At 43.1% G+C, this 24,108-nt stretch overlaps 1 protein-coding gene across 20 annotated transcripts in view; it reads right to left on the bottom strand.

Moving 5' to 3' along the window:
* LOC105495012 (BEN domain-containing protein 5) overlaps nucleotides 1-24,108 on the bottom strand; it is a 1,475,945-nt gene that overhangs the window by 34,011 nt on the left and 1,417,826 nt on the right. For 16 of the 20 annotated variants that reach the window (XM_011764134.3, XM_011764137.3, XM_071093267.1 and 13 more), the window contains 2 exons: nucleotides 22,698-22,794; nucleotides 14,468-15,902 (listed from right to left, as the gene is read on the bottom strand). In XM_011764134.3, coding sequence (XP_011762436.2) covers nucleotides 15,782-15,902; nucleotides 22,698-22,794 — 218 coding nt within the window. In that variant the 3' untranslated portion in view covers nucleotides 14,468-15,781. Of the gene's footprint in view, nucleotides 1-4,470; nucleotides 4,641-14,467; nucleotides 15,903-21,782; nucleotides 22,142-22,697; nucleotides 22,795-24,108 lie in introns of those variants that run through there. The other 4 variants (XM_071093269.1, XM_011764138.3, XM_071093272.1 and 1 more) reach the window with 4 other exon arrangements.

The following is a 24,108-nucleotide window of genomic DNA, read 5'->3' as shown; positions in this document are numbered from 1 at the left end:
CTCCAGCCAGTACTGCAAGAGCAAGACTAGGTCTCAAAAAAAAAAAAAAAGAAAAAAGAAAAAAAGTCCCTTGGTTGTGTGTGGAGAATGGATTGCAGGGAAGTAAAGGAGAAAAGAGGAGGGCATTTGGGGCAAGGATAAAAATATATGTGGAAATCAAGAATTCTGTTTAAGTCTGAGATAACTAGTAATGAAATGGCTATATGAATCTGAATTTCTGGGATGGTGTCATACTAGAGAAGATGATCTGGAACTGTTGGCACATTCATGGATTTTAAAGCTGCATTTTGAGAGTGGGGAGTATCTAGATGGTTGGAGGCAGTATCATGGGGTCAAAGAGCTTGGGCTTTGAAGCCAGACTGAAGTGAGTTTTGAATTCTCACTTTTTACTTACCAGCAGTGTGGTTATGTGCATGCCACTTTTTGTGTCTTTAGCTCCTTATCTATAAAATGAGAACTATCCCTGGCAGTAGTAGTAGAAGAAGTTGGAGATGTTAGCACCATTATTCACCTGGTAAAAGCTACTTGAATTACAGCTGTAGTGCCTGGTATAAGTATTGCTAATTTTACAAACCCAAATCCTTGAAATATTACCTCATGCTCCCTCCACACTACCAAAAGTCTAGACAAATACTTATACACATGTGGACCAGGGTGAGGGCAGGGTATAGAAATCTTGCTCCAGGTAGCTACCACAAAAGAATGGTTCTTTGCAACTAATTCACTTTTGCTTCCCGGCAATTGATAACACTTCAAAACATCTTCAACAGGAAAGAACACATAGGTGGTTGGATAGAGAAACATGATTTTGCAGTCAGACAGACCAGGGTTCAATTCTCTAGCTTGTCTTGACCTTACCCTTAAGTGTGAATTTAGGTGAGAGGGCTGCAGCAGTGCTGACTTCCCATCTGGAACCACCTTGGCGTGAATAGCCCACATTGGCTCTTTCAGGATCCGCATATTTAATGAACACATCAACTGGCGTCTTTGTCATTATTACTTTAATGCAGCTCATCAGGAACTTAGCATTGAGGAGCCCTTGAATTTGAAGCTTATGGAGCAATTAAACTCCCTCCTGGGAGAATACAGACCTGGAGACTGTCAGTGCATAGAGATGAGTAATTGTGTCTTTGTCTCCCTCTTGCCAGAAAAATGGAATGCTCCAAAGTTCATCAAGCACTTATATTGTATTTCAATGAACCATGTGTACCTTGCATACTACGTAATTAATTTAGAAAACTGCTCGTCTCATAAACTCTGGCAACCGGCCCATCCTCTATTAATTTTTTCTAATTAGCTATTATCAGGAAAGCACTGAATGTCTGCCTGATATGATTCCTACCCACCTGATGGGAATGGTCAATAATAATGCTGAACAGATAATTCAAGTGCTGACACACCCTGTTGTCTGTTGTCTTATCAGAGTGCTTTGAGTCAAATATGGCAGATAGCCTTATCTTCATCAGATCCTGGACCTCTGAAGATGAAGGGACTTGCCCAAGGCCACAGGGAGGTTTCATTTGTCTGCAAAGCCGGATCACTAAGGGCATGGGCTCTGGAGTTGGGCACATCTGCAGTAACATCCTAGCTCTGAGAGTTACTAGCTATATGGCTTCCGTGCTCCTCTCAGTGTCCACCTTACCTTCACCACTGTAGGAAGTCCTGCCAACTTCTGACTGCCATCACCTTCATTTATCTGGCTGTCAGAGCTTGCTTTGCCCACTCACTACCTACCTGCCCCTTTTCCACAGCAGGCAGAGTGACAGGAAATTAGCACCCCTTAGAAGCCACCTCAACCAAGACTGACTGGAGTTGGTGAAAAACATTCAGCTCCCTCATCCCTCATGCAAGATAATTCTAAGATATGAGTTCTACACTGGCTTCCAGAGTCCCCCGAGGATTAAGTTTTGGTCATCGAGGATGGTAACTTGCTTGATAATGAACATTTCATTGGCTGCCCTCCCTCCCTTGTCTCATGCTCCTATTTCACTACCAGTTTTTCTTGAGATCTGTTTTTAAACCCCTTGCACTAAGTCCTTATTCAAGGTCTGCTTCTGGGAACCCAAACTAAGACAGTTACCTCTGACAAATTATTTAACTCCTCTCTGATCCTCAGTTTTCTAATCTGTAAAAAGAAAATATGCATAGTACCACCTCACAGGCTTGCAGGGAAGTTTAAAGGAAATACTGCAAATAAAGAATTTTGCCCAATTCTATTCATACCAGCATAATTTATAATAGCAAAAAATGAAAAATGGCCTAAATATCCAACAAAAGGGAAATGGGTAAACAAGTTATGTTTTATCCATATGATATAATATTAGCCAGTAAAAATTACTTTTTTCAAAGAATATTCGATGGCATGGAGAAATGTACATGAGAATTCTTCATTACACAGTTCAGCTGGGGACCCCAATGACAAAAAGTGTCTAAAACTGTAAATATAAAATTACTTCAATTTTGTTAAAAATATACCAAAAATATATAAAAATTTCTCTGTTTTGGTGGTGATGGGTTATTTTCTTTATGCTTTTTCTTATTTTTCAAATTCAAAAGTTTCCAAATAAATAGCATTAAGTTTATAATAAAAAATGAAATGTTACTTATAGAAATTGGTCTTCAAGATTTTTAACTATAATAAAAAAGGTATCTAGAAACAAAATATATGTAAAATCTCAAACATTTTGTTTTTATTTTCCTTTTTCCTGGTGAATTGCACTAATTGTTGAAAGGAAATTCAGCTTTCATGCAATATCAGAGTTGACAGTAAGTAAGGTCATGGCTTTGCAAAGTTTTAAGAGTGTCTAAATCTGAGGTTCTTTGAGTCCCAGCTTCAGGCTTCTGGCCTTCCTGAGAGCTTCTTTTTTCTTATCCCAGTTCACCTACTCTTCTGGTTCCCATTTGTGGTGTTGATTCCAAGCTGGAGCGCCAGGTCAGACCAAGTCAGTCAACAGGCCCAGCACTGGTGGGTCCTTAACCCGGGTCACTTGATCCAGTCCTAGATTTACTTCTTCTGAGGGCTTCTTGACTTACCTGCCCATGCCCCATGTTGACTACCCTATACATCAAAGTCCATCTGCATCCAACCTCTTCCAACCTCCATTCACCAACCCCCATTTGTACACAGAAATGATTCTTACAACGGAGAAAGTTCATCTGCACATCCATATGCCCATCCATCCATCTATCCATTCCTTCACTTAGCAAATAATCACTGGGTACTTAACTCTGTGCAGGCACTATGCCAGATTCTTGGGATGGAGAGTTGACTCAGACACTGTTTCTACCAAATTTCCCAGCCATGGAATAGAAAAAACAAGGCACTCATGCTCACTGACCTTTCCAAGCCCAAGCCAAAAAATGAGAAATGGCCTAAATAACCAACAAAAGGGAAATGGGTAAACAAATTATGTTTTATCTGTAAAACCCACGTAGAGCAGACACTTGTGCTGCCTGCCTCACATCTCAGCCCGCCTGACTTAGTGCAGTGTGATGGACAGTTCCATGCCCCGGGTCTGCATCCCTCATCAAATGGATCTCAGCTGCCTCAGGGATCCACCTTGCAGAAGAGCAAGGGGGAATTCACACCCAAGGGGGCCATCCTCAACTCTGAGGGGAGTTTTTAAATCATCACTTAGAAAGTCCTGAGAGGGATTGAGGCCCCTTTCTCCTTAGTGATAATTAGCTCTTTAACACACCCTTCCTGTTTTTTCTCTCTGTTGGTCTCTCTTTTGCCTCTCCATTATCTCTGCTTCTTGGTGTCACCTGGCATATAAACTACTTGCTCTCAGTTCCTTGTCGCAGTCTCTGCTTTTGGAAGAACCCAAACTAAGATACCATGGTAAACCTTACTAAGGAATGAATGAATGCTGATTTCATAGTGAGAAGAGAGAAGACACTCTTGGAGGTGGACAAATGACCACCTGATGTTGATAAAGACCCTGTTACATTATTAGTCAGTTATAATGAGGGGCCACATTATCCATTTATAATGTATGTCAGGGTGTTGGTTTGACTGACTTAGAAATACTAAGCATAAGAGTAATGCGGATATGACCGAGAACAACACCTACCCTCTATGGGACACTTCCATTTGGTCTTTATTTATATCCTCTCATCATCCGCCCTTCACAACCTTCCTGTAACCCAGACATTAATTAATCTCATTTTAAAAGTGAGTAAACAGGTTCACAGGGATGGCTCAAGGCCACATCGTGGCAGAGCAGGACTCTAAGTTTGATCTGTCAGACATCAGTTTCCAGACTCTTGTGCCCACATCTCTGCATGAGCCTATTACAACATCCAGTCAGAGGCCCAATTTTCCATCTGCTTGACAAGCAACTTATAATGCACACCCTTGAAATCAGGGTATGCTGTCTCATGAGGTCTAGGTCAGCCATAGCAAGCCTGTGCAGGAAAGTCACAGTAAATAAGACACGGTCTATTTACTACTCACTGTTAAACAACACTTAAGATAAAACATTGCTTTATTTATTCTGTTTGGCAGCTGAAGTGTGCTCCATGGTGCCTATTGCACGGTGATGTTAATTAGGTCCTCAGTACTGCATCTCTTGTATGCAAGGTTCGTGGTGTCACCAGCTCGTCTCGCCTCTCCAGAGGTCTCTGGTTCAGCATCAAGTCTGAGGACAGAAAGAATCTTTGGAAGGCAGGAATCACCACCAGAGTTGCTGAACTAAGTATAAAACTTCACTACCGTACAAAAGTTAGCTGGGCATGGTGGCGTGCACCTGTAATCCCAGCTACTCAGGAGGCTGAGGCAGAAGAATCACTTGAACCTGGGAAACAGAGGTTGCAGTGAGCCGAGATTGCTCCACTGCACTCCAGCCTGGGTGACAGAGCAAGACTCCATCTCAGAAAAAAAAAAAAAAAAAAGAAAGAAACTTCACTACCTAGTCCTCATTCACAAGCATTAGGGCCTAGCAACCTGACATGCACACCAGGGTCAGTGTGAGATCATTTTTAGGGTAGGCAAGTGGGTTGAAGGGGGTGTTCCTAGAGACCCAAAATGGCAGAACTGGAGGAGCCCTTAGCGATCACCTACTTCAACAGATTCCATTTTATAGATGGGAAAACTGAGGCTTAGAGAGGCACAGTGACTTTTCTAAAGTTATATAAATGGTAGGAACAGATAGAGATTAGATTCTCGGTCTCTCTGATTCCAGTTAAGACTCCTAATGGATCATTTCTAGGCCTCTGTCCCTGCTCCTGACAGTCCTCACTTGTTCCCGTCCCCTTCCTATTGTATGGCTACAGAATGGATGCATGCAAAGTGCTGCCTCTAGTAGGAACTCAGAGAATGCGAGTTCTTTCTCCCCACTACATTCACCTTCCCTGAAATTCCTCAGAGTAATCCTATGGTTTAGAAAGAGCAATCATTCTTAATTCCATTCGGTGGGTGAGGAAGTTGAGGTTCAGAGAGGGGAAATGACAGCAGCTGAATTAGGTTTAAATCCAGGCTCTGGGTTAGTGCTCTTTCAACCAAACCACATGGCCTCCCTAAGGATAAATGAATAAAAGAAAGAATGAATACTAAACTTAGAAAAGAATGTATTAAGGCATGTCTGACAAATAGGCTTAATGTTTGAAAGTCCCCACACCATGTATTTGCTTTTCAGTAAAGGCAAAGTCTCAAGTTCTGTGGAGCTGCTCTTTAGGCCAGAGCAATGAAGTACGGTCATGCGTTGCTTAATGACAGGGATATGTTCTGAGAAATGCACTGTTAGGTGATCTCATCGTTGCGTGAACATCATAGAATGTGCTTATGCAAATCTAGATGATATGGCCTGCTACACACCTAGGCTACGTGGTATAGCCTATGGCTCCCAGGCTACAAACCTGTCCAGCATGTTATTCTACTGAATGCTGCAGGCAATTATAACACAATGCTTGCATTTGTGTATCTAAAAAATCTAAACACAGAAAAGGTACAATAAAAATATAGTATTATAATCTTATGGGACCACTGTCATTCAGGCAGTCTGGCACTGGCTGAAACATTGTTAGGTGGTGCACGACTGTACTTATTTCACAGCTGTGCACCCTTCACTTTTGACCACCATCTGGTATTCGACCTATGTTAGGGCAGGCCCTCAGTGAGTGCTTCTGAAATTGAACAGAAACAAACCCCCCAGAATCATGGAATTTCAGCTCCAGGAACACTTTGGAGAGGTATTAGGGGTGTTAAGGAGAACTGCCTCTCCCTTCTTCATAACACCACATGAGCAGTCTTTTTCAACTTTTAGTTAAGGCTGATCTGAAGGAAAAAAAAAGAGAAAAACAGACAGGAACACAAAGCTCAAATACAGAAAAGAGACCTAAACACAAGGTCACCTGGAGATAGAGTCTGAAAAGGAGACTTTTGGTGAGCTCTCCACCCCAGAGGGACTGGCTTAGCTGAATCAGCCAGGATCAGCCTTCACTGGGACTGGGAAGGAGGAGAGGTGGCCCTGACATCGTGCTGAGCACAGTCCCTGGGAGGCTGGGGCAGAGGGGTGATCCATTAATATGGATGAAATGTCAAGAAAGTAGACAGAATTTCAAACAGCAGCTTAACCCAGGACCTCTGACTATGAGTAGATGTAAAAAAATCTGCTTAGACTTGACAGTGATCTGTCATCTAATATTCAGTAAAAACATTCACAACTGAACAAACTTATGCATTTTCACACACAAATATAAAGAAGTTATTCAATAAGATGTGCACATAATGGTAGTACACACGTACACATATCCTCAAACACATCACAGTCAATTTATCTCTTTCACCTGTCTTAGTCTCTCCCCAGCTTTCTCCTTTGTTCTTTTCTTTCCTATGGATACTATTAGCCTAAAGTCTCACAACTTCCTATGCGGGCCTATAACCTAGGTTTGCTCCACTTTATCCAGAAGTTTCAGGGTTGCTTATTTGTGAACTTCTGGAGGGAGAGAGAAAAGGAGGGGTGTCAGCATCACAAAAATGTTCTGCTCTGAACAGGCATCCTCAGTCTCATTCTCACCACCAGCAGCAGCAGCAACAGCCACAAATTCTCTGTGAATGGCTTCTCTGTCTCTGGCCTTATGCTAAGGCCCTGGGGCCCCAGAAATGAGTAAGACTGTTTTTGGCCCTCTCTAAACATCTCAGTCCAAGAACAACGGAAAGTTGAATTGGGAAGAGAGCTGATACACCAAAGTGAAATACCAAAGCCATTACCAAGTGTCAAATGAAATGTTTAGACAGTGGTTCCCTAGAAGCTCAGGGCCATTGCACCAGAAAAGACTTCCTGAAGGAGGGGTCTTGTAGAATCAGCGAAAATCAGGGCAGCAGAGAGGAATGGGGAGGTGCCTAGCAAACACAGATGCTTAATTATTTGTGTTGGATAAATTAGTGATGAGAAAGTTCAGGTTAAAAACATGGATGAAGTAGGGACCTTTATGAGGTCTTGGAAGAAAGAAAATATTGGAAAATATTTTTCAAAATACTGTACTTTCCCATTTATCTTCTCAGTTGATCCTCACGATTCTCTTTTTCTTTTATTTTCGGTTGAGGAGTATGTCGGTTGAAGATTATGTCAGTTGAGGATTATGTCTCCATATCAAAGAGTAAGAAACTGAAACCAATTGAAGCTCTGGGATAACTCCATCCAGGGCAAGAGACTTACTTAATGTCTAATACAGCCAGGCAGTATCAGAGCTAGGAGCAGAACCCAGTTTCCTAATGGCTACATCTTTAAATCCATTTGACTTGACAATTTGAGTTCTGGGAGTTGAGGATAGACTGTGGCTTGGGTTAGAGGAAGAGGAAGACTTTGGGATATTTACTGGGAAAACTCCCTCTAGTTGGTGACACAGCACCCTCTTTATAATGCAGGAGTGTGGGAGAGGTGGGTTAATAGAAGGAGTTGGGCATCCTTTGCACTACCCCATCCTAATATCCCGGCAAAGCACCTCACTTGTTACAATTCTGAGGGTAGCACCAATCCTGCCTGTTAAGACAATCATTTCACAGCAGTTGTTTCAAAGGAAGAGACTCAGGCATGGAGGACGTATGGGGACACCCAGCTGCAAAGGAGACCGCCTAAAGCAAGGCTCAGGGGAATCAGGCAAAATGAGGTCATGCACAGGAACAAACATAAACCAGTGAGCTCCCTGAGGTGGAGGCTTTTTATAATAAGCATTAAATATTTATTGTACTGTCAGTCTTAGGACTGTACCCAAAAAGGAGGAGGGGAAAACGAAAAGAACACAAGCATTAGAGTCTGATGACTCCCAGGCTCCTCTACTTACAACAAGCTGTGCAACTTTGGGCAGATTCCTTAGTCTCCCTAAGCTTCTGTGTCTTTAGCAGGGAAATGAGGAGAATAATGCCTGCTTCATGGGGGTGTTGTGAGGATTGTATGAGATCATGTAAGACAAGACAATCAGTACAGGGTCTGGAGCCAAGTAAGCACTCATTCAGGGCAGAACAGCAGCAGTAACAGTAGCAGCTGCAACGGCAGGAGAAGGAGGAGTAGATTAGTAGTAGCAGCAGTAGTAGCAGCAATATCCATAATAGTAGTGGTAGCAGCAGCAGTAGTAGCATTAGATTAGCAGTACCAGCAATAGCAGCAGTAATAGTAGCAGAAGCAGCAGCAGCAGCAGCAGCAGTGCAGTAGTAATGGGAATAATAGTAGAAGTAGATTAGACTAGTAATAGTAGCAGCAGTAACAGTAATAGCAGCAGCAATATTTTTACTAGTACTAATAGCAACAGCAGAAGTAGTAGTTATTACCACACCAGCAACAGTTGTTATGATTATTGTTATAGAAAAAAGGATCTAATTGCCTTGAACTCTGAAAAAGAATTTAGCCTTCAGGAAACTGTTGGAGAATTAAGTAAATCTGTCTCCTCCATGTCCCCGTGGACACTGGGGCCTTGAAGATCATCCAGGACCTCTGACTCCGAGTCTAAAGCACTCTACCATACCATGCTGCCTTAATGCTGAGTTGGAGCGTAATTCTGTGGTAAAGGAATCCATGGAGGAAATCTGAGCTGTGGAATGTCTCAGAGAGGCTGAGGTTTTGGGAAGATAAATCCATAATTAGGATTCAGTTATCAGGGTAAGGTCAGGATAGAATTTTGGATTTGAGATTTCGTTCATTCTTTCTTTTATTCTGCTATAGCTACTGAGTACCTCTGACCTGTCTGGAACCATTAGGTTCTATAGGAGGTGTGAAGACAAATAAAACCTGAACTTTGCCCTCAAAGACATTAAATGATAGTGCGGGAGGTGACAATCACCTGAGTGAAAAATTAATAAACAGGCCTGGCGTGGCGGCTCACGCCTGTAATCCCAGCACTTTGGGAAACCCTGGGCGGGTGGATCACAAGGTCAGGAGATCAAAACAATCCTGGCCAACATGGTGAAACCCTGTCTTTACTAAAAAAATACAAAAAAATACAAAAATTAGCTGAGCATGTTGGTGCATGCCTGTAGTCCCAGCTACTCAGGAGGCTGAGGCAGGGGAATTGCTTGAACCCGGGAGGCCGAGGTTGCAGTGAGCCATCACACCACTGCACTCCAGCCTGGTGACAGAGCAAGATTTCATCTCAAAAAAAAAAAAAAAAAAAAATTTGATAAACAGATGAATAAGCAAAGTGTTAGGGCAACCAAGAAAAGAAAGCAATTAATGACAACTGCTAAGACTGGGAGGATGTCATGAAGTTGGGACACATGAGCTAAGTCTTGAATGATGAGAAGGATTTTCTTAGTTAAGAGGAATAGAGATGTTGGCTGGAAATTAGAGAGAACAAGCAGGCATAACCAGTGGGATCTGGCAATTGAACAGAAATGGGGTGTGAAAGACACAAAAGTTGGATGATATCCAGGCTCCTGGCTTGGCCAGTTAATTTGAAAGAAGTACCACAAAATGGGATCATGTTTTCTGGAGCTCCTGGAAGCTTCCAAGCAGAGAATGGGTTAACAGGAGAGCATCTGCAGACAGGGAGGCCATTCCAGCAATTCAGGTAGGAAATAATGGTGGGAGTGGCTAGGAGGGAAAGCATGGGAAGGATAGAGGAAGGGAAGTGCACAACAAACCTGCCAATAGGCATTATTGTCCCATTTTAGAGATGGGGCAAGTAAACTGCTCTAAATGATTTATAAGGTTATTAGCAAGTGGTGGAGCTGAAATTAAAATTCAGGTCTGTCTGACTCAGAGTCACTCCATAATACTACTTGAAGGCAGACACATCAAAGAGGCAGAAGCAATGGGACTTGGTGGTTGTCAGCTGTGTGAGGAGAAAGACATAAAGGAGTTAAGGCAAGGGCAGGGCTTCCAACCTGAGCAACTAGAGGGAAAAAGAGAATATTAATCAAGACAGCTGATGCCAGAGAGAGAAGCAGATTTGGACTTAAGATTGACATGGGGTCAGCTAAAAATAGATCCCAGGTCTTTAGGGGAACAAGTAAATTTTAAGCACTAAGGAGCTATAATAGGCATCATCAGGATGACTTTCTGGCTTGGTCGGGCTTAGTGTTGAGGTTTGGGGCTGAACCAAGAGAGAGAGGTGTGATAGAGTTGTGTTTGTATCCAGGGTCCACGTCCTGTCCTAGTTCCTTACTGGCTGTGGACCATGGGCATGGGACTTAATCACACTAATCTGAATTTCTTCATCTGCAAAGTAGAAAAAACAAGCCCTGACCAGCATACCACCTGAATTTGGTGTATGAAGACAGACATGTGAGTGCCTCGGGGAAGTCCTGAGTTTCAGCTGGCATAGCAGATCTGTATGATTATGTAAGTAACATAAAATGAGTTTTGTATATATCCTGGTAAGATTTGTTTGCTATGATATTGACAAAACATGCTATCTTGTAGAACCTATTTCCCCTTTCTCTTTTTAGTCTAGTCATTTCAGCCTCACATGAAGTTGGGTGAATATCATGTTCAACACTGTCTTCCTATTTGTTCAGAGTCCCAACTTCCAAAGCCTCTTTCCCCTCCCTCAAGGGTTCAGGGTTTTTGGGTGACCCCACTCTCACCATCCCCACTATTCATTCCACACTCAGTGAGCACAGACTCTGCTACATAATGTGTGTTAAGTGCTAAGGCCACAGAGATGAATAAAACCTAGGTCCCTAGCTTGACACTGATCCCTCAGTGTGACTGCCTTTCTTCTGGACACTCCTCTCACTCTTGTCCTCGACTCAGGAAGCATTTGTACTTCTGTCTCTACGTCATCTGGGAATAAGAAAAGCTTTGGCTCTAGAGAAGTGATTTCCAACTCTAGCAAGCAGATGAGAGGCAGAGCAGGGGTGAGGATGGTTTGAGAAAAGAGTTTTACTGAGTTCGAGGTATTTTATAGATGTTACTATATTCAATTCTCACCACAAATATAGGAAGTAGATATTAATCAGTCCCTTTTACAGATGAGGATCCTGAGACTTAAAGAGATTACATTATTTGCCCAAAGCCATACAGCTTAACAGAAGAGCTGGGATTCACACTTAGGATGGCCTAACTTTAAACCTGGGCTGTTCCTATTATGTTATGTCTCCCCTCTTCTTTCTGGCCCTGATTCATTGGCTAAGCTCAGCCACAAGGTAAAGGACTTCTTTAGTGCTCAGAAGGCAAGAACTTGGAGGAAGAATTCCGAACAAGAAATGAGGGACATAGTAGGCTTATTTCGCATACCCCAGAAGGAGGAAGTGATAGGGAACCAGAGCTAGATTATCTGCTTGGGGCCAGTAACCCAGAGTGTGTCAGGATGGGCCCAAGAACCCTGCTGAGATTCCAGGGTCCCTGGATAATCTGGAAGCCTCTGCATGTCAAGTGATAAATGGGCCCCTTGTCTAAACTCTGCTCTCTGGAGGACTCTGGAGTGGCTAGAAGAAAGTCAGACAGATGTATGGGAATGAGAGATAGGAAGAAGGCAGGGCTTCAGCAGCAAGTGCTAAAAAGTCCTGAAATCATTACACATTTTTCCCAGCCTGTAAACTTAACATGCTTCCTTCCCCTCTGCCTATCCCCCACTACCTCTAAATGATGCCATTGTTTACTTGTTATTCTGCTTTAACCTGTTTCTTTTTTTGATGTGATTTTACCTGGAGACAAGTGGAGAAGGCCCAGCACAAAGTAGTGGAAGGGGAGCAGTGTTTGAATCCAGGTTCTGGATTCAGGGTTCTAGAATCCAGGTTCTAGACACGTGAGTGTAAAAAAAAGGTTTTTACCTTTAAGATTCTCATTTTTTCTCATCTTTGAAGTGTAGAAAATGATACTTACCTGATGGGACTGTTGGGAACATTAACTAAGGCAATGGATACAAAGGCATCTAGCACAACACCTGACACACAGTGTGTGTTCAGTAAACATTTGGATGTATGAATCGATGCTGCACAAATGTTAATCGGCCTACACTTCCATAGTTGGCTCTGTTCTTACTACATAGAAAAAGGAATTGGGTTCTCTAAGGCAGGTCTCAGGTGTGTCAGTTGAGTTACAGTGAAAGGATCCCAGTTCTTTCTGTACTTACCGCCCCTGCCTCCATTTAAAAGGCAATAGAAAAAACTTCTAGCTAAAGTCTCACTGGTGCTGCTGCAAAACAAACATCATCACCAGCCTCCTCTGCAGCGGGCTTATCAACGAAGAAACTGGGTAATCTCCAGTTTGTCTGCTGCAGCTGAGGGTAAACAGACTTTTAGTCCTGTCTCTGCACCTCTCAACTGATAAAGAGCAAAACTAGCACTGCATCAGTATGGAGAGTTGCGTGAGAGCCAGGTAGAGACCTGGCATGATCCCTCTCCTTCCCACCCCTACTTTTTGCATAGTTGCCTGTCTCCTCGGAAATGCACACAACACTGGTTTGGTGGGCAGCTCCACCCACCTGTGGCTCTAATCTAAGACAGACGTGGCTAGACAAGAAGATAGGCTGGCGCGCCCCCTGCTGGAGCCAGGTGGGCTAGCAGCCTCTGGCTGATTGTACACCTCTTGGTGCTGTCCTCCATCTCAGTGCTGAAAACCTTTCCCCTCTAGCTTGAGGTGATAGGTATAACCTTGTCCAAGAAAGCTAAGGAGAAGCTGAGCAGGCCAAGACCACACAAAGGGCTGCTGACAAACCCTGGTCTCTTGCCCAGCCCTTTTTTTCCTGCTCTGCCAATGTGGAAAAGCAGATAGTTTATCTTGCAAACACATCCCCCTACAGGCTGCCTTATAGCCAGTTTTTTTTTTTTTTTTCTCTCTCTCTCTCTCGGAATGGGAAATTTTAGCAGAGCCCATATGCTATGATTCAGAGACAGTTAATATCACTGTGTCTAGCATTAAGTACTATACTGTACACTCCATTTGCTGACATCCAGAAATGTAACATCCTGTCCCATGTCATCCCAGTCCACAGAAATGACATGAGGCGACGCTTTGGAGCATCCAACTTCCAACCCAGCATCCTCCTAGAAAGGGAGTCCCCTCTATTTCCTCCCAGACAGATGTCGTTCAGACTCTTCTTGCACTCCTGTGGTGATGGGGAGTTCATGGTCTTCCAAAGGAGCCCATCCAGTGGTTGGCAATTCAATTCACTAAAAGTTTTCCTCATCCTGAGCAGAAATCTATCTTACTGAGACTCACTCCCCAGATTTGGTTATTACCTCTGGACAACACGGAACAAGTTTGCTTCTTTTGTCCAATGATGTCTCTTTAACTTTTTGGAGACTGTGATCTTTCTTTCCTATTCACACTCACTCTAATTTTTTATTTTAAACAATAAACTGCTCCATTCCTTTCTAATGGGGAAGGATTTGCAGACACCTCACTTTCCTAGTCATATTCCAAATGATCAAAGCTACCATTTAGTGAGCACATAAAGATTTTTGCCTACTTTTTCCACACCTAAGTTCATTAAACTTTCATAACTATTATAGCAAGGTAAGTATTACTATGACCATCTTTCAGGCGAGGAAACTAAGATCTAGAGATGTTAAATAACTTGCCTAAGATCACACAGTTTTAAAGAAATAGAAGTAGGGTTTGAATGCAGAATGAGCCAAAGTTGCCTGGATCCAAGTTTTTGCTCTTAAATCATCATTATACCTGCTGTTTGTGTAGTCTATGATCCAATTACTCAATGTAGTTTTAAATATAGGGGCCAATATATGATCACAACATTATGGAAGTGACCTGGCCAAGGAAACATGGATCCAGACTATTGTCTCTCTCATTTTATGCACTCTGCCTCTTTTCATGCTATCTAAAATAATGCTATCATTTCCAAAAGACTGACACACTCTTGGTGCATGCCAAGCTGGTTGCAGTCAATTAAACTCCCCGGGACTTTGACACGGGAACTGCTGGAAATCAAGACTTGACTGTTGTCCCTTATTTTGATAACAAAGTCCTTGACCTCAAAGTCAGGGTTATACCAGTTTGGGGGTTTGCCTGTTGGTTCTTGAGCAGTGGGAGACCGAAAGGGAAAGGTGCCAAGAATGCTCAGAGGAACAGAAGAGCTGCACAAAACACTTTATTTGTGTTCCTATGGGCAAAACGAACCCAGGGGAGAGGCTGTATGTACAACATGACATTTGTAGCCAATCAGCATATGGCTCTTTGTTATTATTTCTGAAAACCAGCATGCAAAGGAGAACAAGTTTTGCTTTTGATTTTTGTAGCAAACTTCAATAATCTCCAACCCAAACAAACAAACAAACAAAAAATGCTTTAGTGGAGCTTTGTGCTAAGGGCTTTTCCTCCCTGGAGCCTCCCTGCCTCTCCCCATCTTCTAATCCTCATTTCCGGGAGGTCATTTTAATTAGCAGGCTGTCATGGTGACTCAGCCTGCTGTTTCCACAGACAGGAAGGGAGCAGACTCCCCTGGACCCATTCATCATACAAAGGCACTTTACTCTTCACAAAAAATGCACAATATTTAGCTTGCTACACCTTGGGAATTGCTACTACCATTTTATTTTATCATTCCTCCCTGCCTCAGGGTGCATCCTTGTGTCTTTTGCATCTTCCTTGCCTGGCAATCACACTTTCCTCATTGTAGATTAGCAATGCCCACATCTTCAGGGGCCACGCTTAATCTCTGTCTCCTGGGATCTGGAGACTAACCACAATAAACCTTTTAAAATGAAGGACCAGTGCGTTTTTGTCTTTGGAGCTAAAATTTTAATTAAACTACCCAGGAAATAGGGAAATAGCTCTCAGCACAGTTTTCTAAATCTGCATGCTGGGGTTTGAGGGAATCAGGAAGCATGCAGCTTAGATACAGTGACCATATATTTAAGTCCACTGTGATTTCAAAAATCCTGTCCCATTGTTCCCTAGGATGCATTTGCCCTTGGGTTGCATGTGTTGTTGCTGTTGTTTTGGATCAGAAAATACAAACACTGCATTTCTAAATCTGTAAACAATCAAGCCTATTTAAAAGGTAACCATCTGCAGTAACTATACAACTTAAAAATGTAAAGTGGCTTTGAAAGAACTGACCTGATATGTGTCAAGTATCTTAAAAGGGATGTGTAGGTTTTCCTCATCTTGGAAGATCTCTGTGTTGTAGAAAATAGCATCTGTGCTCACCTGGTTCCAGTCTCCTATTTTGTTCCTGAGCTTTTTGAGCTGAAGGCTTACAATTGATTTTCCATTGGAAAAAGGGAAAATCAATGATGAAGTTTCTCATTGTATCCCTTCCCTTTCACTAGCCTATGCATTAATCCACAAATCCTCGGAAGCTAAAAAAGAGTGATTAATTTCATTCCCCAGCAGAAAATGCACGCTCCTGTCCCCATAAGACCTCCCAGGACTCCGTGTCTTTAAAAAGGGGTTGAAGGGTCTTTGTGGTTCACTGAGCTCTTCTTGTCCCCTTTGCCGTTGGGGTAGTTGCTGGCTGGGCCCCGCAGGAGTGGGTGCTTGTAAGGAGGGGATTTTTCTTTCCTGCAAAGGGGGAGATAACAGAAAGAGAGAAGACAGCACATATACACACTGTGATGAAATCATTTGTGTGCATGTCTATCTTCCCCACTGGACTGTAACCTCCCAGGAACAGTAACCTGGTCTTCTTCCCACAGACACTAAAGGTGACAAAGACCAGCAGGCATTGATACTGTCTTCAAGTTGCTTATAGCTTAGGAGAGGAGACAATTGCATAAAATACCTACACAAAACAATAACTATAATATGTGTCAGGAAGTGGTTAGTGTCATAAATATGAGAATCTCTTGAACTAAGTTTGAATTCAAATTGAAGAAGAAGATTTGGAACCCATCAAGCTCTGACCTTGGCACACCCATTTTTCTTTACTGTTGATGAGTCATGAATAAGGTAAAGACAGAATAGGTGGCACCACATAAAGGGACACCTTGCCCTAACATACCCTCCTTCCTTAAAGGAAGCCTCACTGCCTGAAAATCCACATTCATTGAAGAGCCTTGCTAACATAACAAGGCTGCCAGAATAGGTGAGATACAGCTAGACATCAGTACCTATTAACACCCTGGAGCACATGCATGAGGTGTAACTTATGGGCAATGTGATCTTGAAGCAGTTCCTTACCTTCTCTGGACCTCTATTTCTTTATTTCTAAAATAGGAGAAAAATTCATGTCCTTCCTGCCTCATAGGCCCTGGTAAATGGAGGTTGAAGAAGAGCTTTGTAAATTACAAGGTGCTATTCATCTGTCATTGAAGGATGTTGTTCTTAACACCCAAACGTAGCACAGGACGTAAATATGTTTTTACGGGGAGAAAGAGGTGGCAGGCCCAGGTTTGGTCATAGTTGGGGCAGCCATGGGGGGATGGTGGCAAGGGGACAAGTTGTGCAAAGGCTAGAGAGGACTGTGAATATGCAGAAGGACTTAGGGAGGGTGAGCTAGGAAGGCAAAAAGCCATCAACCAAAGATGGGGACATAGAGAGTGCAAGGAGCCACTGGAAGGCAAAACATCCCATACCTTTAGGTCTCTGCAGAGGCTGTTCCCTTCCCTACCTCTAAAGAGGTAGAGGAAGAGCCCCACTTCCTTTGGGAAGACAAATTCCCAAAAAATAAGCTTCCCCTATCCCTAGGCCTTTTTAGCACTTTGTACATTTCATCACTCCTCCGCCTGCCATTTTCTAGGTGGTTCTTTGTTCATCTCTTTCTCTTATGAGATGATAAGTTTGATGTGTATGCTTTTTCTCTATAATTCCTGAGCCAAGTGCAGGTCTGGTATGGGGTAGGTGCTTGAGGAGTATTTGATGACTAGAAATGAACTTTCAGTCTTATCTTCACCATATCATTTACTCTAAAGATTCTGGCCTTGTCATTGCTGTTGTGTGAAGTCAGGGACCCTTAACAGAGGGACCAGCTGAAGCCATGGCAGAAGAACATAAATTGTGAAGATTTCATGGACATTTATTAGTTCCCCAAATTAATACTTTTATAATTTCTTACGCCTGTCTTTACTGCAATCTCTGACCATAAATTGTGAAGATTTCATGGACATTTATCACTTCTCTGATCAATATTCTTGTGATTTCCTATGCCTGTCTTTACTTTAATCTCTTAATCCCATCATCTTCGTAAACTGAGGATGTATGTTACCTCAGGACCCTGTGATGATTGCGTTAACTGCACAAATTGTTTAGGCCCCAGATATCGGGGGAACCCGCCCCTAATAATTCAATGTGAGTCCTTTTCTGCTTTCCCTAAGTGTCAGCTGGTCTGAGAAATAAAGGAAAAGAGTACAAAAGAGAGAAATTTTAAAGCTGGGTGTCCGAGGGAGACATCACGTCGGCAGGTTCCGTGATGCCCCCCAAGCCACAAAACCAACAAGTGTTTATTAGTGATTTTCAAAAGGGGAGAGAGTGTACGAATAGGGTGTGGGTCAAAGAGATCACATGCTTCAGAAGGTAATAAAATATCACAAGGCAAATGGAGGCAGGGCGAGATCACAGGACTGGGGCAAAATTAAAATTGCTAATGAAGTTTCGGGCACACATTGTCATTGATAACATCTTATCAGGAGACAGAGTTTGAGAGCAGACAATCAGTCTGACCAAAATTTATTAGGCGAGAATTTCCTCATCCTAATAGGCCTGGGAGTGCTCCCGGGAGACCAGGGCTTATTTCATCCCTTATCTACAACCGTAAAAGACAGACGTTCCCAGAGCGGTCATTTTAGAGACCTACCCCTAGGAATGCATTCTCTTTCTCAGGGATGTTCCTTGCTGAGAAAAAGAATTCAGCGATATGTCTCCTATTTGCTTTTGAAAGAAGAGAAATATGGCTCTGTTCCGCCCAGCTAGCAGGCAGCCAGACCTAATGGTTATCTCCCTTGTTCCCTGAACATCACTGTTATCCTGTTCCTTTTTCAAGGTGCCCAGATTTCATACTGTTTAAACAATTTGTGCAGTTAATGCAATCATCACAGGGTCCTGAGGTGACATACATCTTCAGCTTATGAAGATGATGGGATTAAGAGATTAAAGTAAAGACAGGCATAGGAAATCACAAGAATATTGATTGGGGAAGTGGTAAATGTCCATGAAATCTTCACAATTTATGTTCAGAGATTGCAGTAAAGACAGGTGTACAAAATTATAAAAGCATTAATTTGGGGAACTAATAAATGTCCATGAAATGTTCACAATTTATGTTCTTCTGCCATGGCTTCAGCTGGTCCCTCCATTCAGGGTCCCTGATTTCCTGCAACACGTTGCCTTGGAATGTGTCTTGTTAGGTCCTGCTTCTGGCTGTTCTCTACTCTATTCCCCAGCGTGGAATACCCTCTCTCCCCTTTCTATTTCATCAATCAAAATTCCATATGTCTGTCAAAGCCAAGTTCAAGTGCCTTCCTCTCTGAAGCTTTTTTGGGACGTGCCTGCCAGCTACAAAATACTTGCCAGATTTTGTAGGAGAGGAACTTCTGCTTGGGTCTAACTTTTCTTTAGTGTGAAGGGGTCAAAGTGGGTAATTTTGGGGGCTTTCTCAGTTCTACCACAGCTCAGTAACACTCATGAATTATTTAGAATTTAATCTATGCTAGGCCCTGCACCATGCACTAAGGATACAGAAGTAAGTAAGACTGAGGACACTGAAGCTAGCAGAGAAGCCAGACATGCATAGAAGCTATGACAATACACCACAGGACACACCATGCTAGAGGTATGTACGAAACACAGTTAGGAGCTCAGCAGAGAGGAAGCAGCTCTGTCTCAGGTGGAGAATACAGACAAGGAAACAGAAGGTGTGATATTTGAACTGAGTTTTGAATGATAATTAGGAGCTCACCATCTACAAGCAGAAAGGGAGCTCATTCCAGCAAGAGGAAAAAGGATGTACAGAGACATGAAGGCAAGAAAACAGCTAACTTGTTTGGGCTGAAGCATAAGGCACAAGGTGATAGAAATCAGGTGGGATAGACAGGGTGCTCATGGGGGTGGAGGGGTGTAGAAAGTAGGAAATGAAGTTTAAAATGTAGGCCAAGGTCTTGAATAGCAAGAAGAGTTGAAATATTACCCTAAAGGTAATGGGGAGCCATGGAAGGTTTTTGAGAGAAGGCATAACCTGATACATAGTTGAGTACTTATACACTTTTCAGTATTGTTTGTTATCTTTACATTTATACTTGCCTTTATCCTCCACAAATCTGAGCTCACAATGGGCAGGGACTATTTATAATCCTCTAGCAGTTGGCACAAGGACTGGCACATAGTGGGCTCCAGTGTGTTGAGGAGCTGATAAGCCCCCTTACACACACATACAGCCATCATAACCTCTCCCTGGAGCCAGCCCCTCCAGCCTGTGAATGAGCCTGAGTCCATCTCTTGCTCAGAGACCACAATCATGCTCTGTTTACCTACAGAAGCACATCTGCCCTGTTCCTTCTTCCTGTCTGATTTTATCCCCTTTGCTGGAGCATTTGGGGCTTACGACTGTACCACTGTGTGCTAAACAAAATGTGGGGCCTCAGCTTTGGTCATCAATGCCATGCCCCCGAGCCTGAGCTCTTGTGCCCACATTGCTGCCCCTCCCGAGGGACCCTATCTGAAGGGTGGCCCAGTATCCAATGATGCTGGCAGGTTTCCGCCAGTGTGTGAGCAGAAAGTGACATATTGTAATTATCCATGGAGATGGGAGAAAACAAAGATTAATTTTGAGTCAAAACATGTAATTTTCCTTTAAAGCCAGAACTGCTCTTTCACTTAAGCTATTTGATGCTTGGGTGGAAAATAATACAAAAAAGGGGAAGTATTTAAAACCCAAATTAGAGCTCAGAGTCTTGTACCCTCCTGGGAATTCATTTTTAAAGGATTACTGACCAATCTAGAGCTAAGTGGTACTCACAGTTTGATGAGGCAGAGGTGTGTGCATAGGGAGGAGGTTATTAATTTTTTTCTTAATTTAAGGGTGGGTGCATTTAGCTCAAGTCCTCAAAACTCTGAACTCATGAGGAAGGAGCTCTCTAGATCTTTTCTGAAGAGGGCTCCAAAGCTCAAGGCAAGGAAGTGCCATGAACAGTTAAAGTCTGGGCCCTGAGATCTCCCCTGTGTCCTTTAGATCTGTGTCAGGGTTCCATCCTCTCCCATCTCCAGGAACTCTTCACTGGTAGACACTGAATACACTGCACTGCAGGGTGAGGGCCTGTGCTCCAGTCCTGGCTCTGACCACATGACTTTGACCAGCTCCTTCTGCTGCCTAAGTCCCCATGTTCTCATCTGTATCATAAAGAGAGACTAGAGGATCACTAAGGTCTCCCTGAGTGTCAGCACCATTTCATTGGTATATGACAATGCAACATGCAAGAAAAAAATGATTAAGGATGAAGATAATTTTATTTAGGCAGAGGACCTGAAAGAGACAATCCCCAAATTAACTTGTAAATGAGATTCTAAGAATTCTTTTGAGTTTCATAAAGCTTCAGATGTTTAAGAACTTTAAACAATCAAGAATGACTTCTAAGAATGAACTGAGCATCTTCCTCTAGAGGTGAACTCCTCAGAGGTAGGGGTCATGCTTTAATCAGCCACTCATCCCAGCACTTCTTTCCTGTCAGGGGCCTGGTATAAAGTGTTGCTTTTCCTGAGTGAATGAATGAATGAATGAATGTATACATGCATGTATGCACAATGCAGGACAGGCACTTCAGGGGCACAAGTAATAGACGTGATTCTCCTGCAAGAGTTTCTAATATGCCATGCACAATGGGGGCAGGGGTACAAAGACCCCAGATGATTTAGAAACAATCTGAGACAGGGTATCAGAATGTCTTGTCATGAAGATGCTATGACATGGGGCTCAGAGATGTATGACTCATAGCATTGTGGAACATAGGCCCTGAGACATCACCCAACCAAACAAGTCAAAGGACTTGCCCTAGGTCTTGATGAGCTGGTTGGAAATCTGGGACTGGAGGACATGAAAACATTTATTGAGCATCTACCAGCTGCTGGGCACTGTGCTAAGCTTGTATCCATTCTACAAAACCATATTTAGATATCATTGTAATTAGCCCCATTCATAGGTAAGCAGAGAAAAGCTTCAAGAGGCCAAGAAACTTGCCTAAGATCCTATAACTCACATGAGTCTGAGACAGAATTTGAACCCATGCTGACGAACTTCTGCTTGAGGTGAACCTTAGCTATACTTCAATTCGGCTTTCAAATAATAAAAGCCTAGGAGCAAACCCTGGCTCTCCCAAAAACTCTTTGTCCTCGGGCATCTCACATCTTCTCATCGTCTTTCTGAGTCTCCTTTTCTTTATTTGTAAGATGGGGAATATACTATCTATGAGGAATAAATAATACAATGTACACAAAGTACTCTGTACAATAAGTAAAGTGATTTATATTGTTTTTATTAATAACAGGGTAGGGAGGAAGGTGCATCAGTGCAAAGGCCCTGAGGCATCCACATACATGAGCAAGGTCATGGCAAAGGTCAGTGGAAAGAATGGTCTGGCAAGAGCCAGGAGTTGGGCATTGTCATGTCCTTCAAGTAGGAGGGACCACTGAGGGAGTGGGAGGTGAGTCTAAGAGATGGGGCAGGGCCAACACATTCCAGATGCCATGTGATGTCACTGTCCTTATGCTAGTTGGGTTCACAGCCAGTGGTCATGGAAGTGCCCAGTGCTTCAGGCTCTGGCCAAGTCCTCAGACAGGATGGAGGCTCACCTCCTGACCTTCTCTCCTCAATGGCCCTGCAAGTTGGCCCCAGAAGAGGACCCAAGGTAGAACTTCTCAAGGGTGTGTCCTCTCCAGCCCAAACCTTTACATCTTGAGGGAAGGAGACTATCATGTACTGACAGCACTGTGCTGGGTGCTTTAACACATATCTCATAATAATCATGTATGTGAGGACTGCTGTCCTCACTTTATAGACGAGGAAACTGAAGGATCAGAGAAATTCATATAGGAACCTCAGAGGATGAGGTATCAGGAGAGGTAGTGCATAGAAACACCCAAATTAATTTAGAACAATGACTGAACCCAGCTCCCAGCAAGCCCCATCCCTGTGGATTCCCAAGTTAGAACCAGGAATGTGACCTTGCCCTCACTGTCTGACTTCTTAATGATACTTTCTTTATGCTCAGGAAATATGCTCTTATGCCCCAAAATCTATGTGGCAGGGCCAGGATTATCTTTCCTGCTGCACAGATGGGATGCTGAGTTTTAGCAAGAGGCTAAGGGAAGTTGCCCCTGAATACAGCCAGTGGAGCAGAACTCAAGCCCAAACCTCTCTGCTCTGCCACTTACCGTACTCTCGGCATGGGAATTGCCACCTTTTCAACCATGGGGTTCAGCCGATAATAGTCCAAAAAGGTTCTTGCCACGTTCCGCCCCAGCTTCATATCTGCAGGTGTGTGTGTTAAGGAGCAACTTTGAAAAGAGATTGAGACAGAGTGAAAAGAGGACTACTAATAAAAATAATAACAGTAATAAAAACAGTTACACCACTCATTGTTCTAAGCTTTTTGTATGTGCTCTCTTTTTTGATCCTTGAAAAACCTTAAATGGTAATCACTATTATTATCCTAATTTTATAGATAAGAAAACTGAGGTGCATCGCAGTGACGTAATTTGCCTAAGGTCACAAAACTGGGAAAAGAAGGAGCCGGGATATGAGTCTAGGGAGTCTTACCCCAAAGCCTGTGCTAGTAGCTTTCAGGGTACAGCCCTTTGGAAATCACTGGGCTGCTCTGGTCTAGCCTCAGGTGGCTCAGGATGGAGCCAGGTAAGCAAAAACCCCAAGGGCAAGAGACATTGGTTGTATATAGACCAGTGCCTGCTTGACCCTTAGGGCTCAGTCATCCACTTTAGTAACCTCAGGCACAATGGTAAAACCCTGTGACCCTAAATCATGTTCCCACTGCACCTTGAAATTCCTCCAACAATGAATCTTTCTGGTAACGATTTGTGATTGTAAAAGCATAAACTTCTTGGGGAAGGGTCAATTTCATATTGACCATTAACACCTTAATATGAATGAGTACAACAATCATTATTCAACAACAGAATATCTTCTTTGTGCATTATAGCTCACATCTCTGGGCTTCATACATGTTATTTCCTCCGCTGAAGTTCCTCCCTACCCGCTCCTGCCTTCTCCTCAGCTAATTCATACCCCTTGCTTCTCTAATGAGGTGATATTTCTTTATTAGAGCCCTCCAGGATATTCTTCTCTCTTCCCAGAACTGTGATTGGTGCCCTTGTCCCACATTTTCATGACTCCTGAGCTGGCTTCATTCAAAGCACTTATCACTTATCTCACAGCATGGGAATTATGTGTTTACTCAGCTTAATCCTTAGCCATTCCTTCTCCCTCATCTCTTAGCTCTGAACATCCAAGCCGTCACTAACCCTTCTCCAAGACACCTACCATCTCTTGAATGTTTTCACTTCTTTCCACCCCCCTAGAATAGGCCAGCATCATCTTTCTCCTAGATTGCTGTCATCCTGTCCTAACTAGTTTCCCTGCCACAGAATTGCCCCCGTCTGGTCCATTTTCTACAGTGCAGCCAGAGGGATTCTGCAATGCAGCTCTGAGTATGTCACTCAGCTGAGTAAAACCCTTCAGCGGTTCTCAGTTGCCTTCAAAGTCCAAATCTCTGAGCACGATTTACAGTACTGTTCATAGTCAGGTCCCTGATTATTTTCTCAACATTAT

The sequence above is a fragment of the Macaca nemestrina genome, chromosome 1, assembly GCF_043159975.1.
Source record: "Macaca nemestrina isolate mMacNem1 chromosome 1, mMacNem.hap1, whole genome shotgun sequence".
In the NCBI taxonomy this organism is placed as follows: domain Eukaryota; kingdom Metazoa; phylum Chordata; class Mammalia; order Primates; family Cercopithecidae; genus Macaca; species Macaca nemestrina.
Note: the sequence above shows the minus strand (reverse complement) of the source record. Positions and strands in the feature narration are given on the sequence as shown.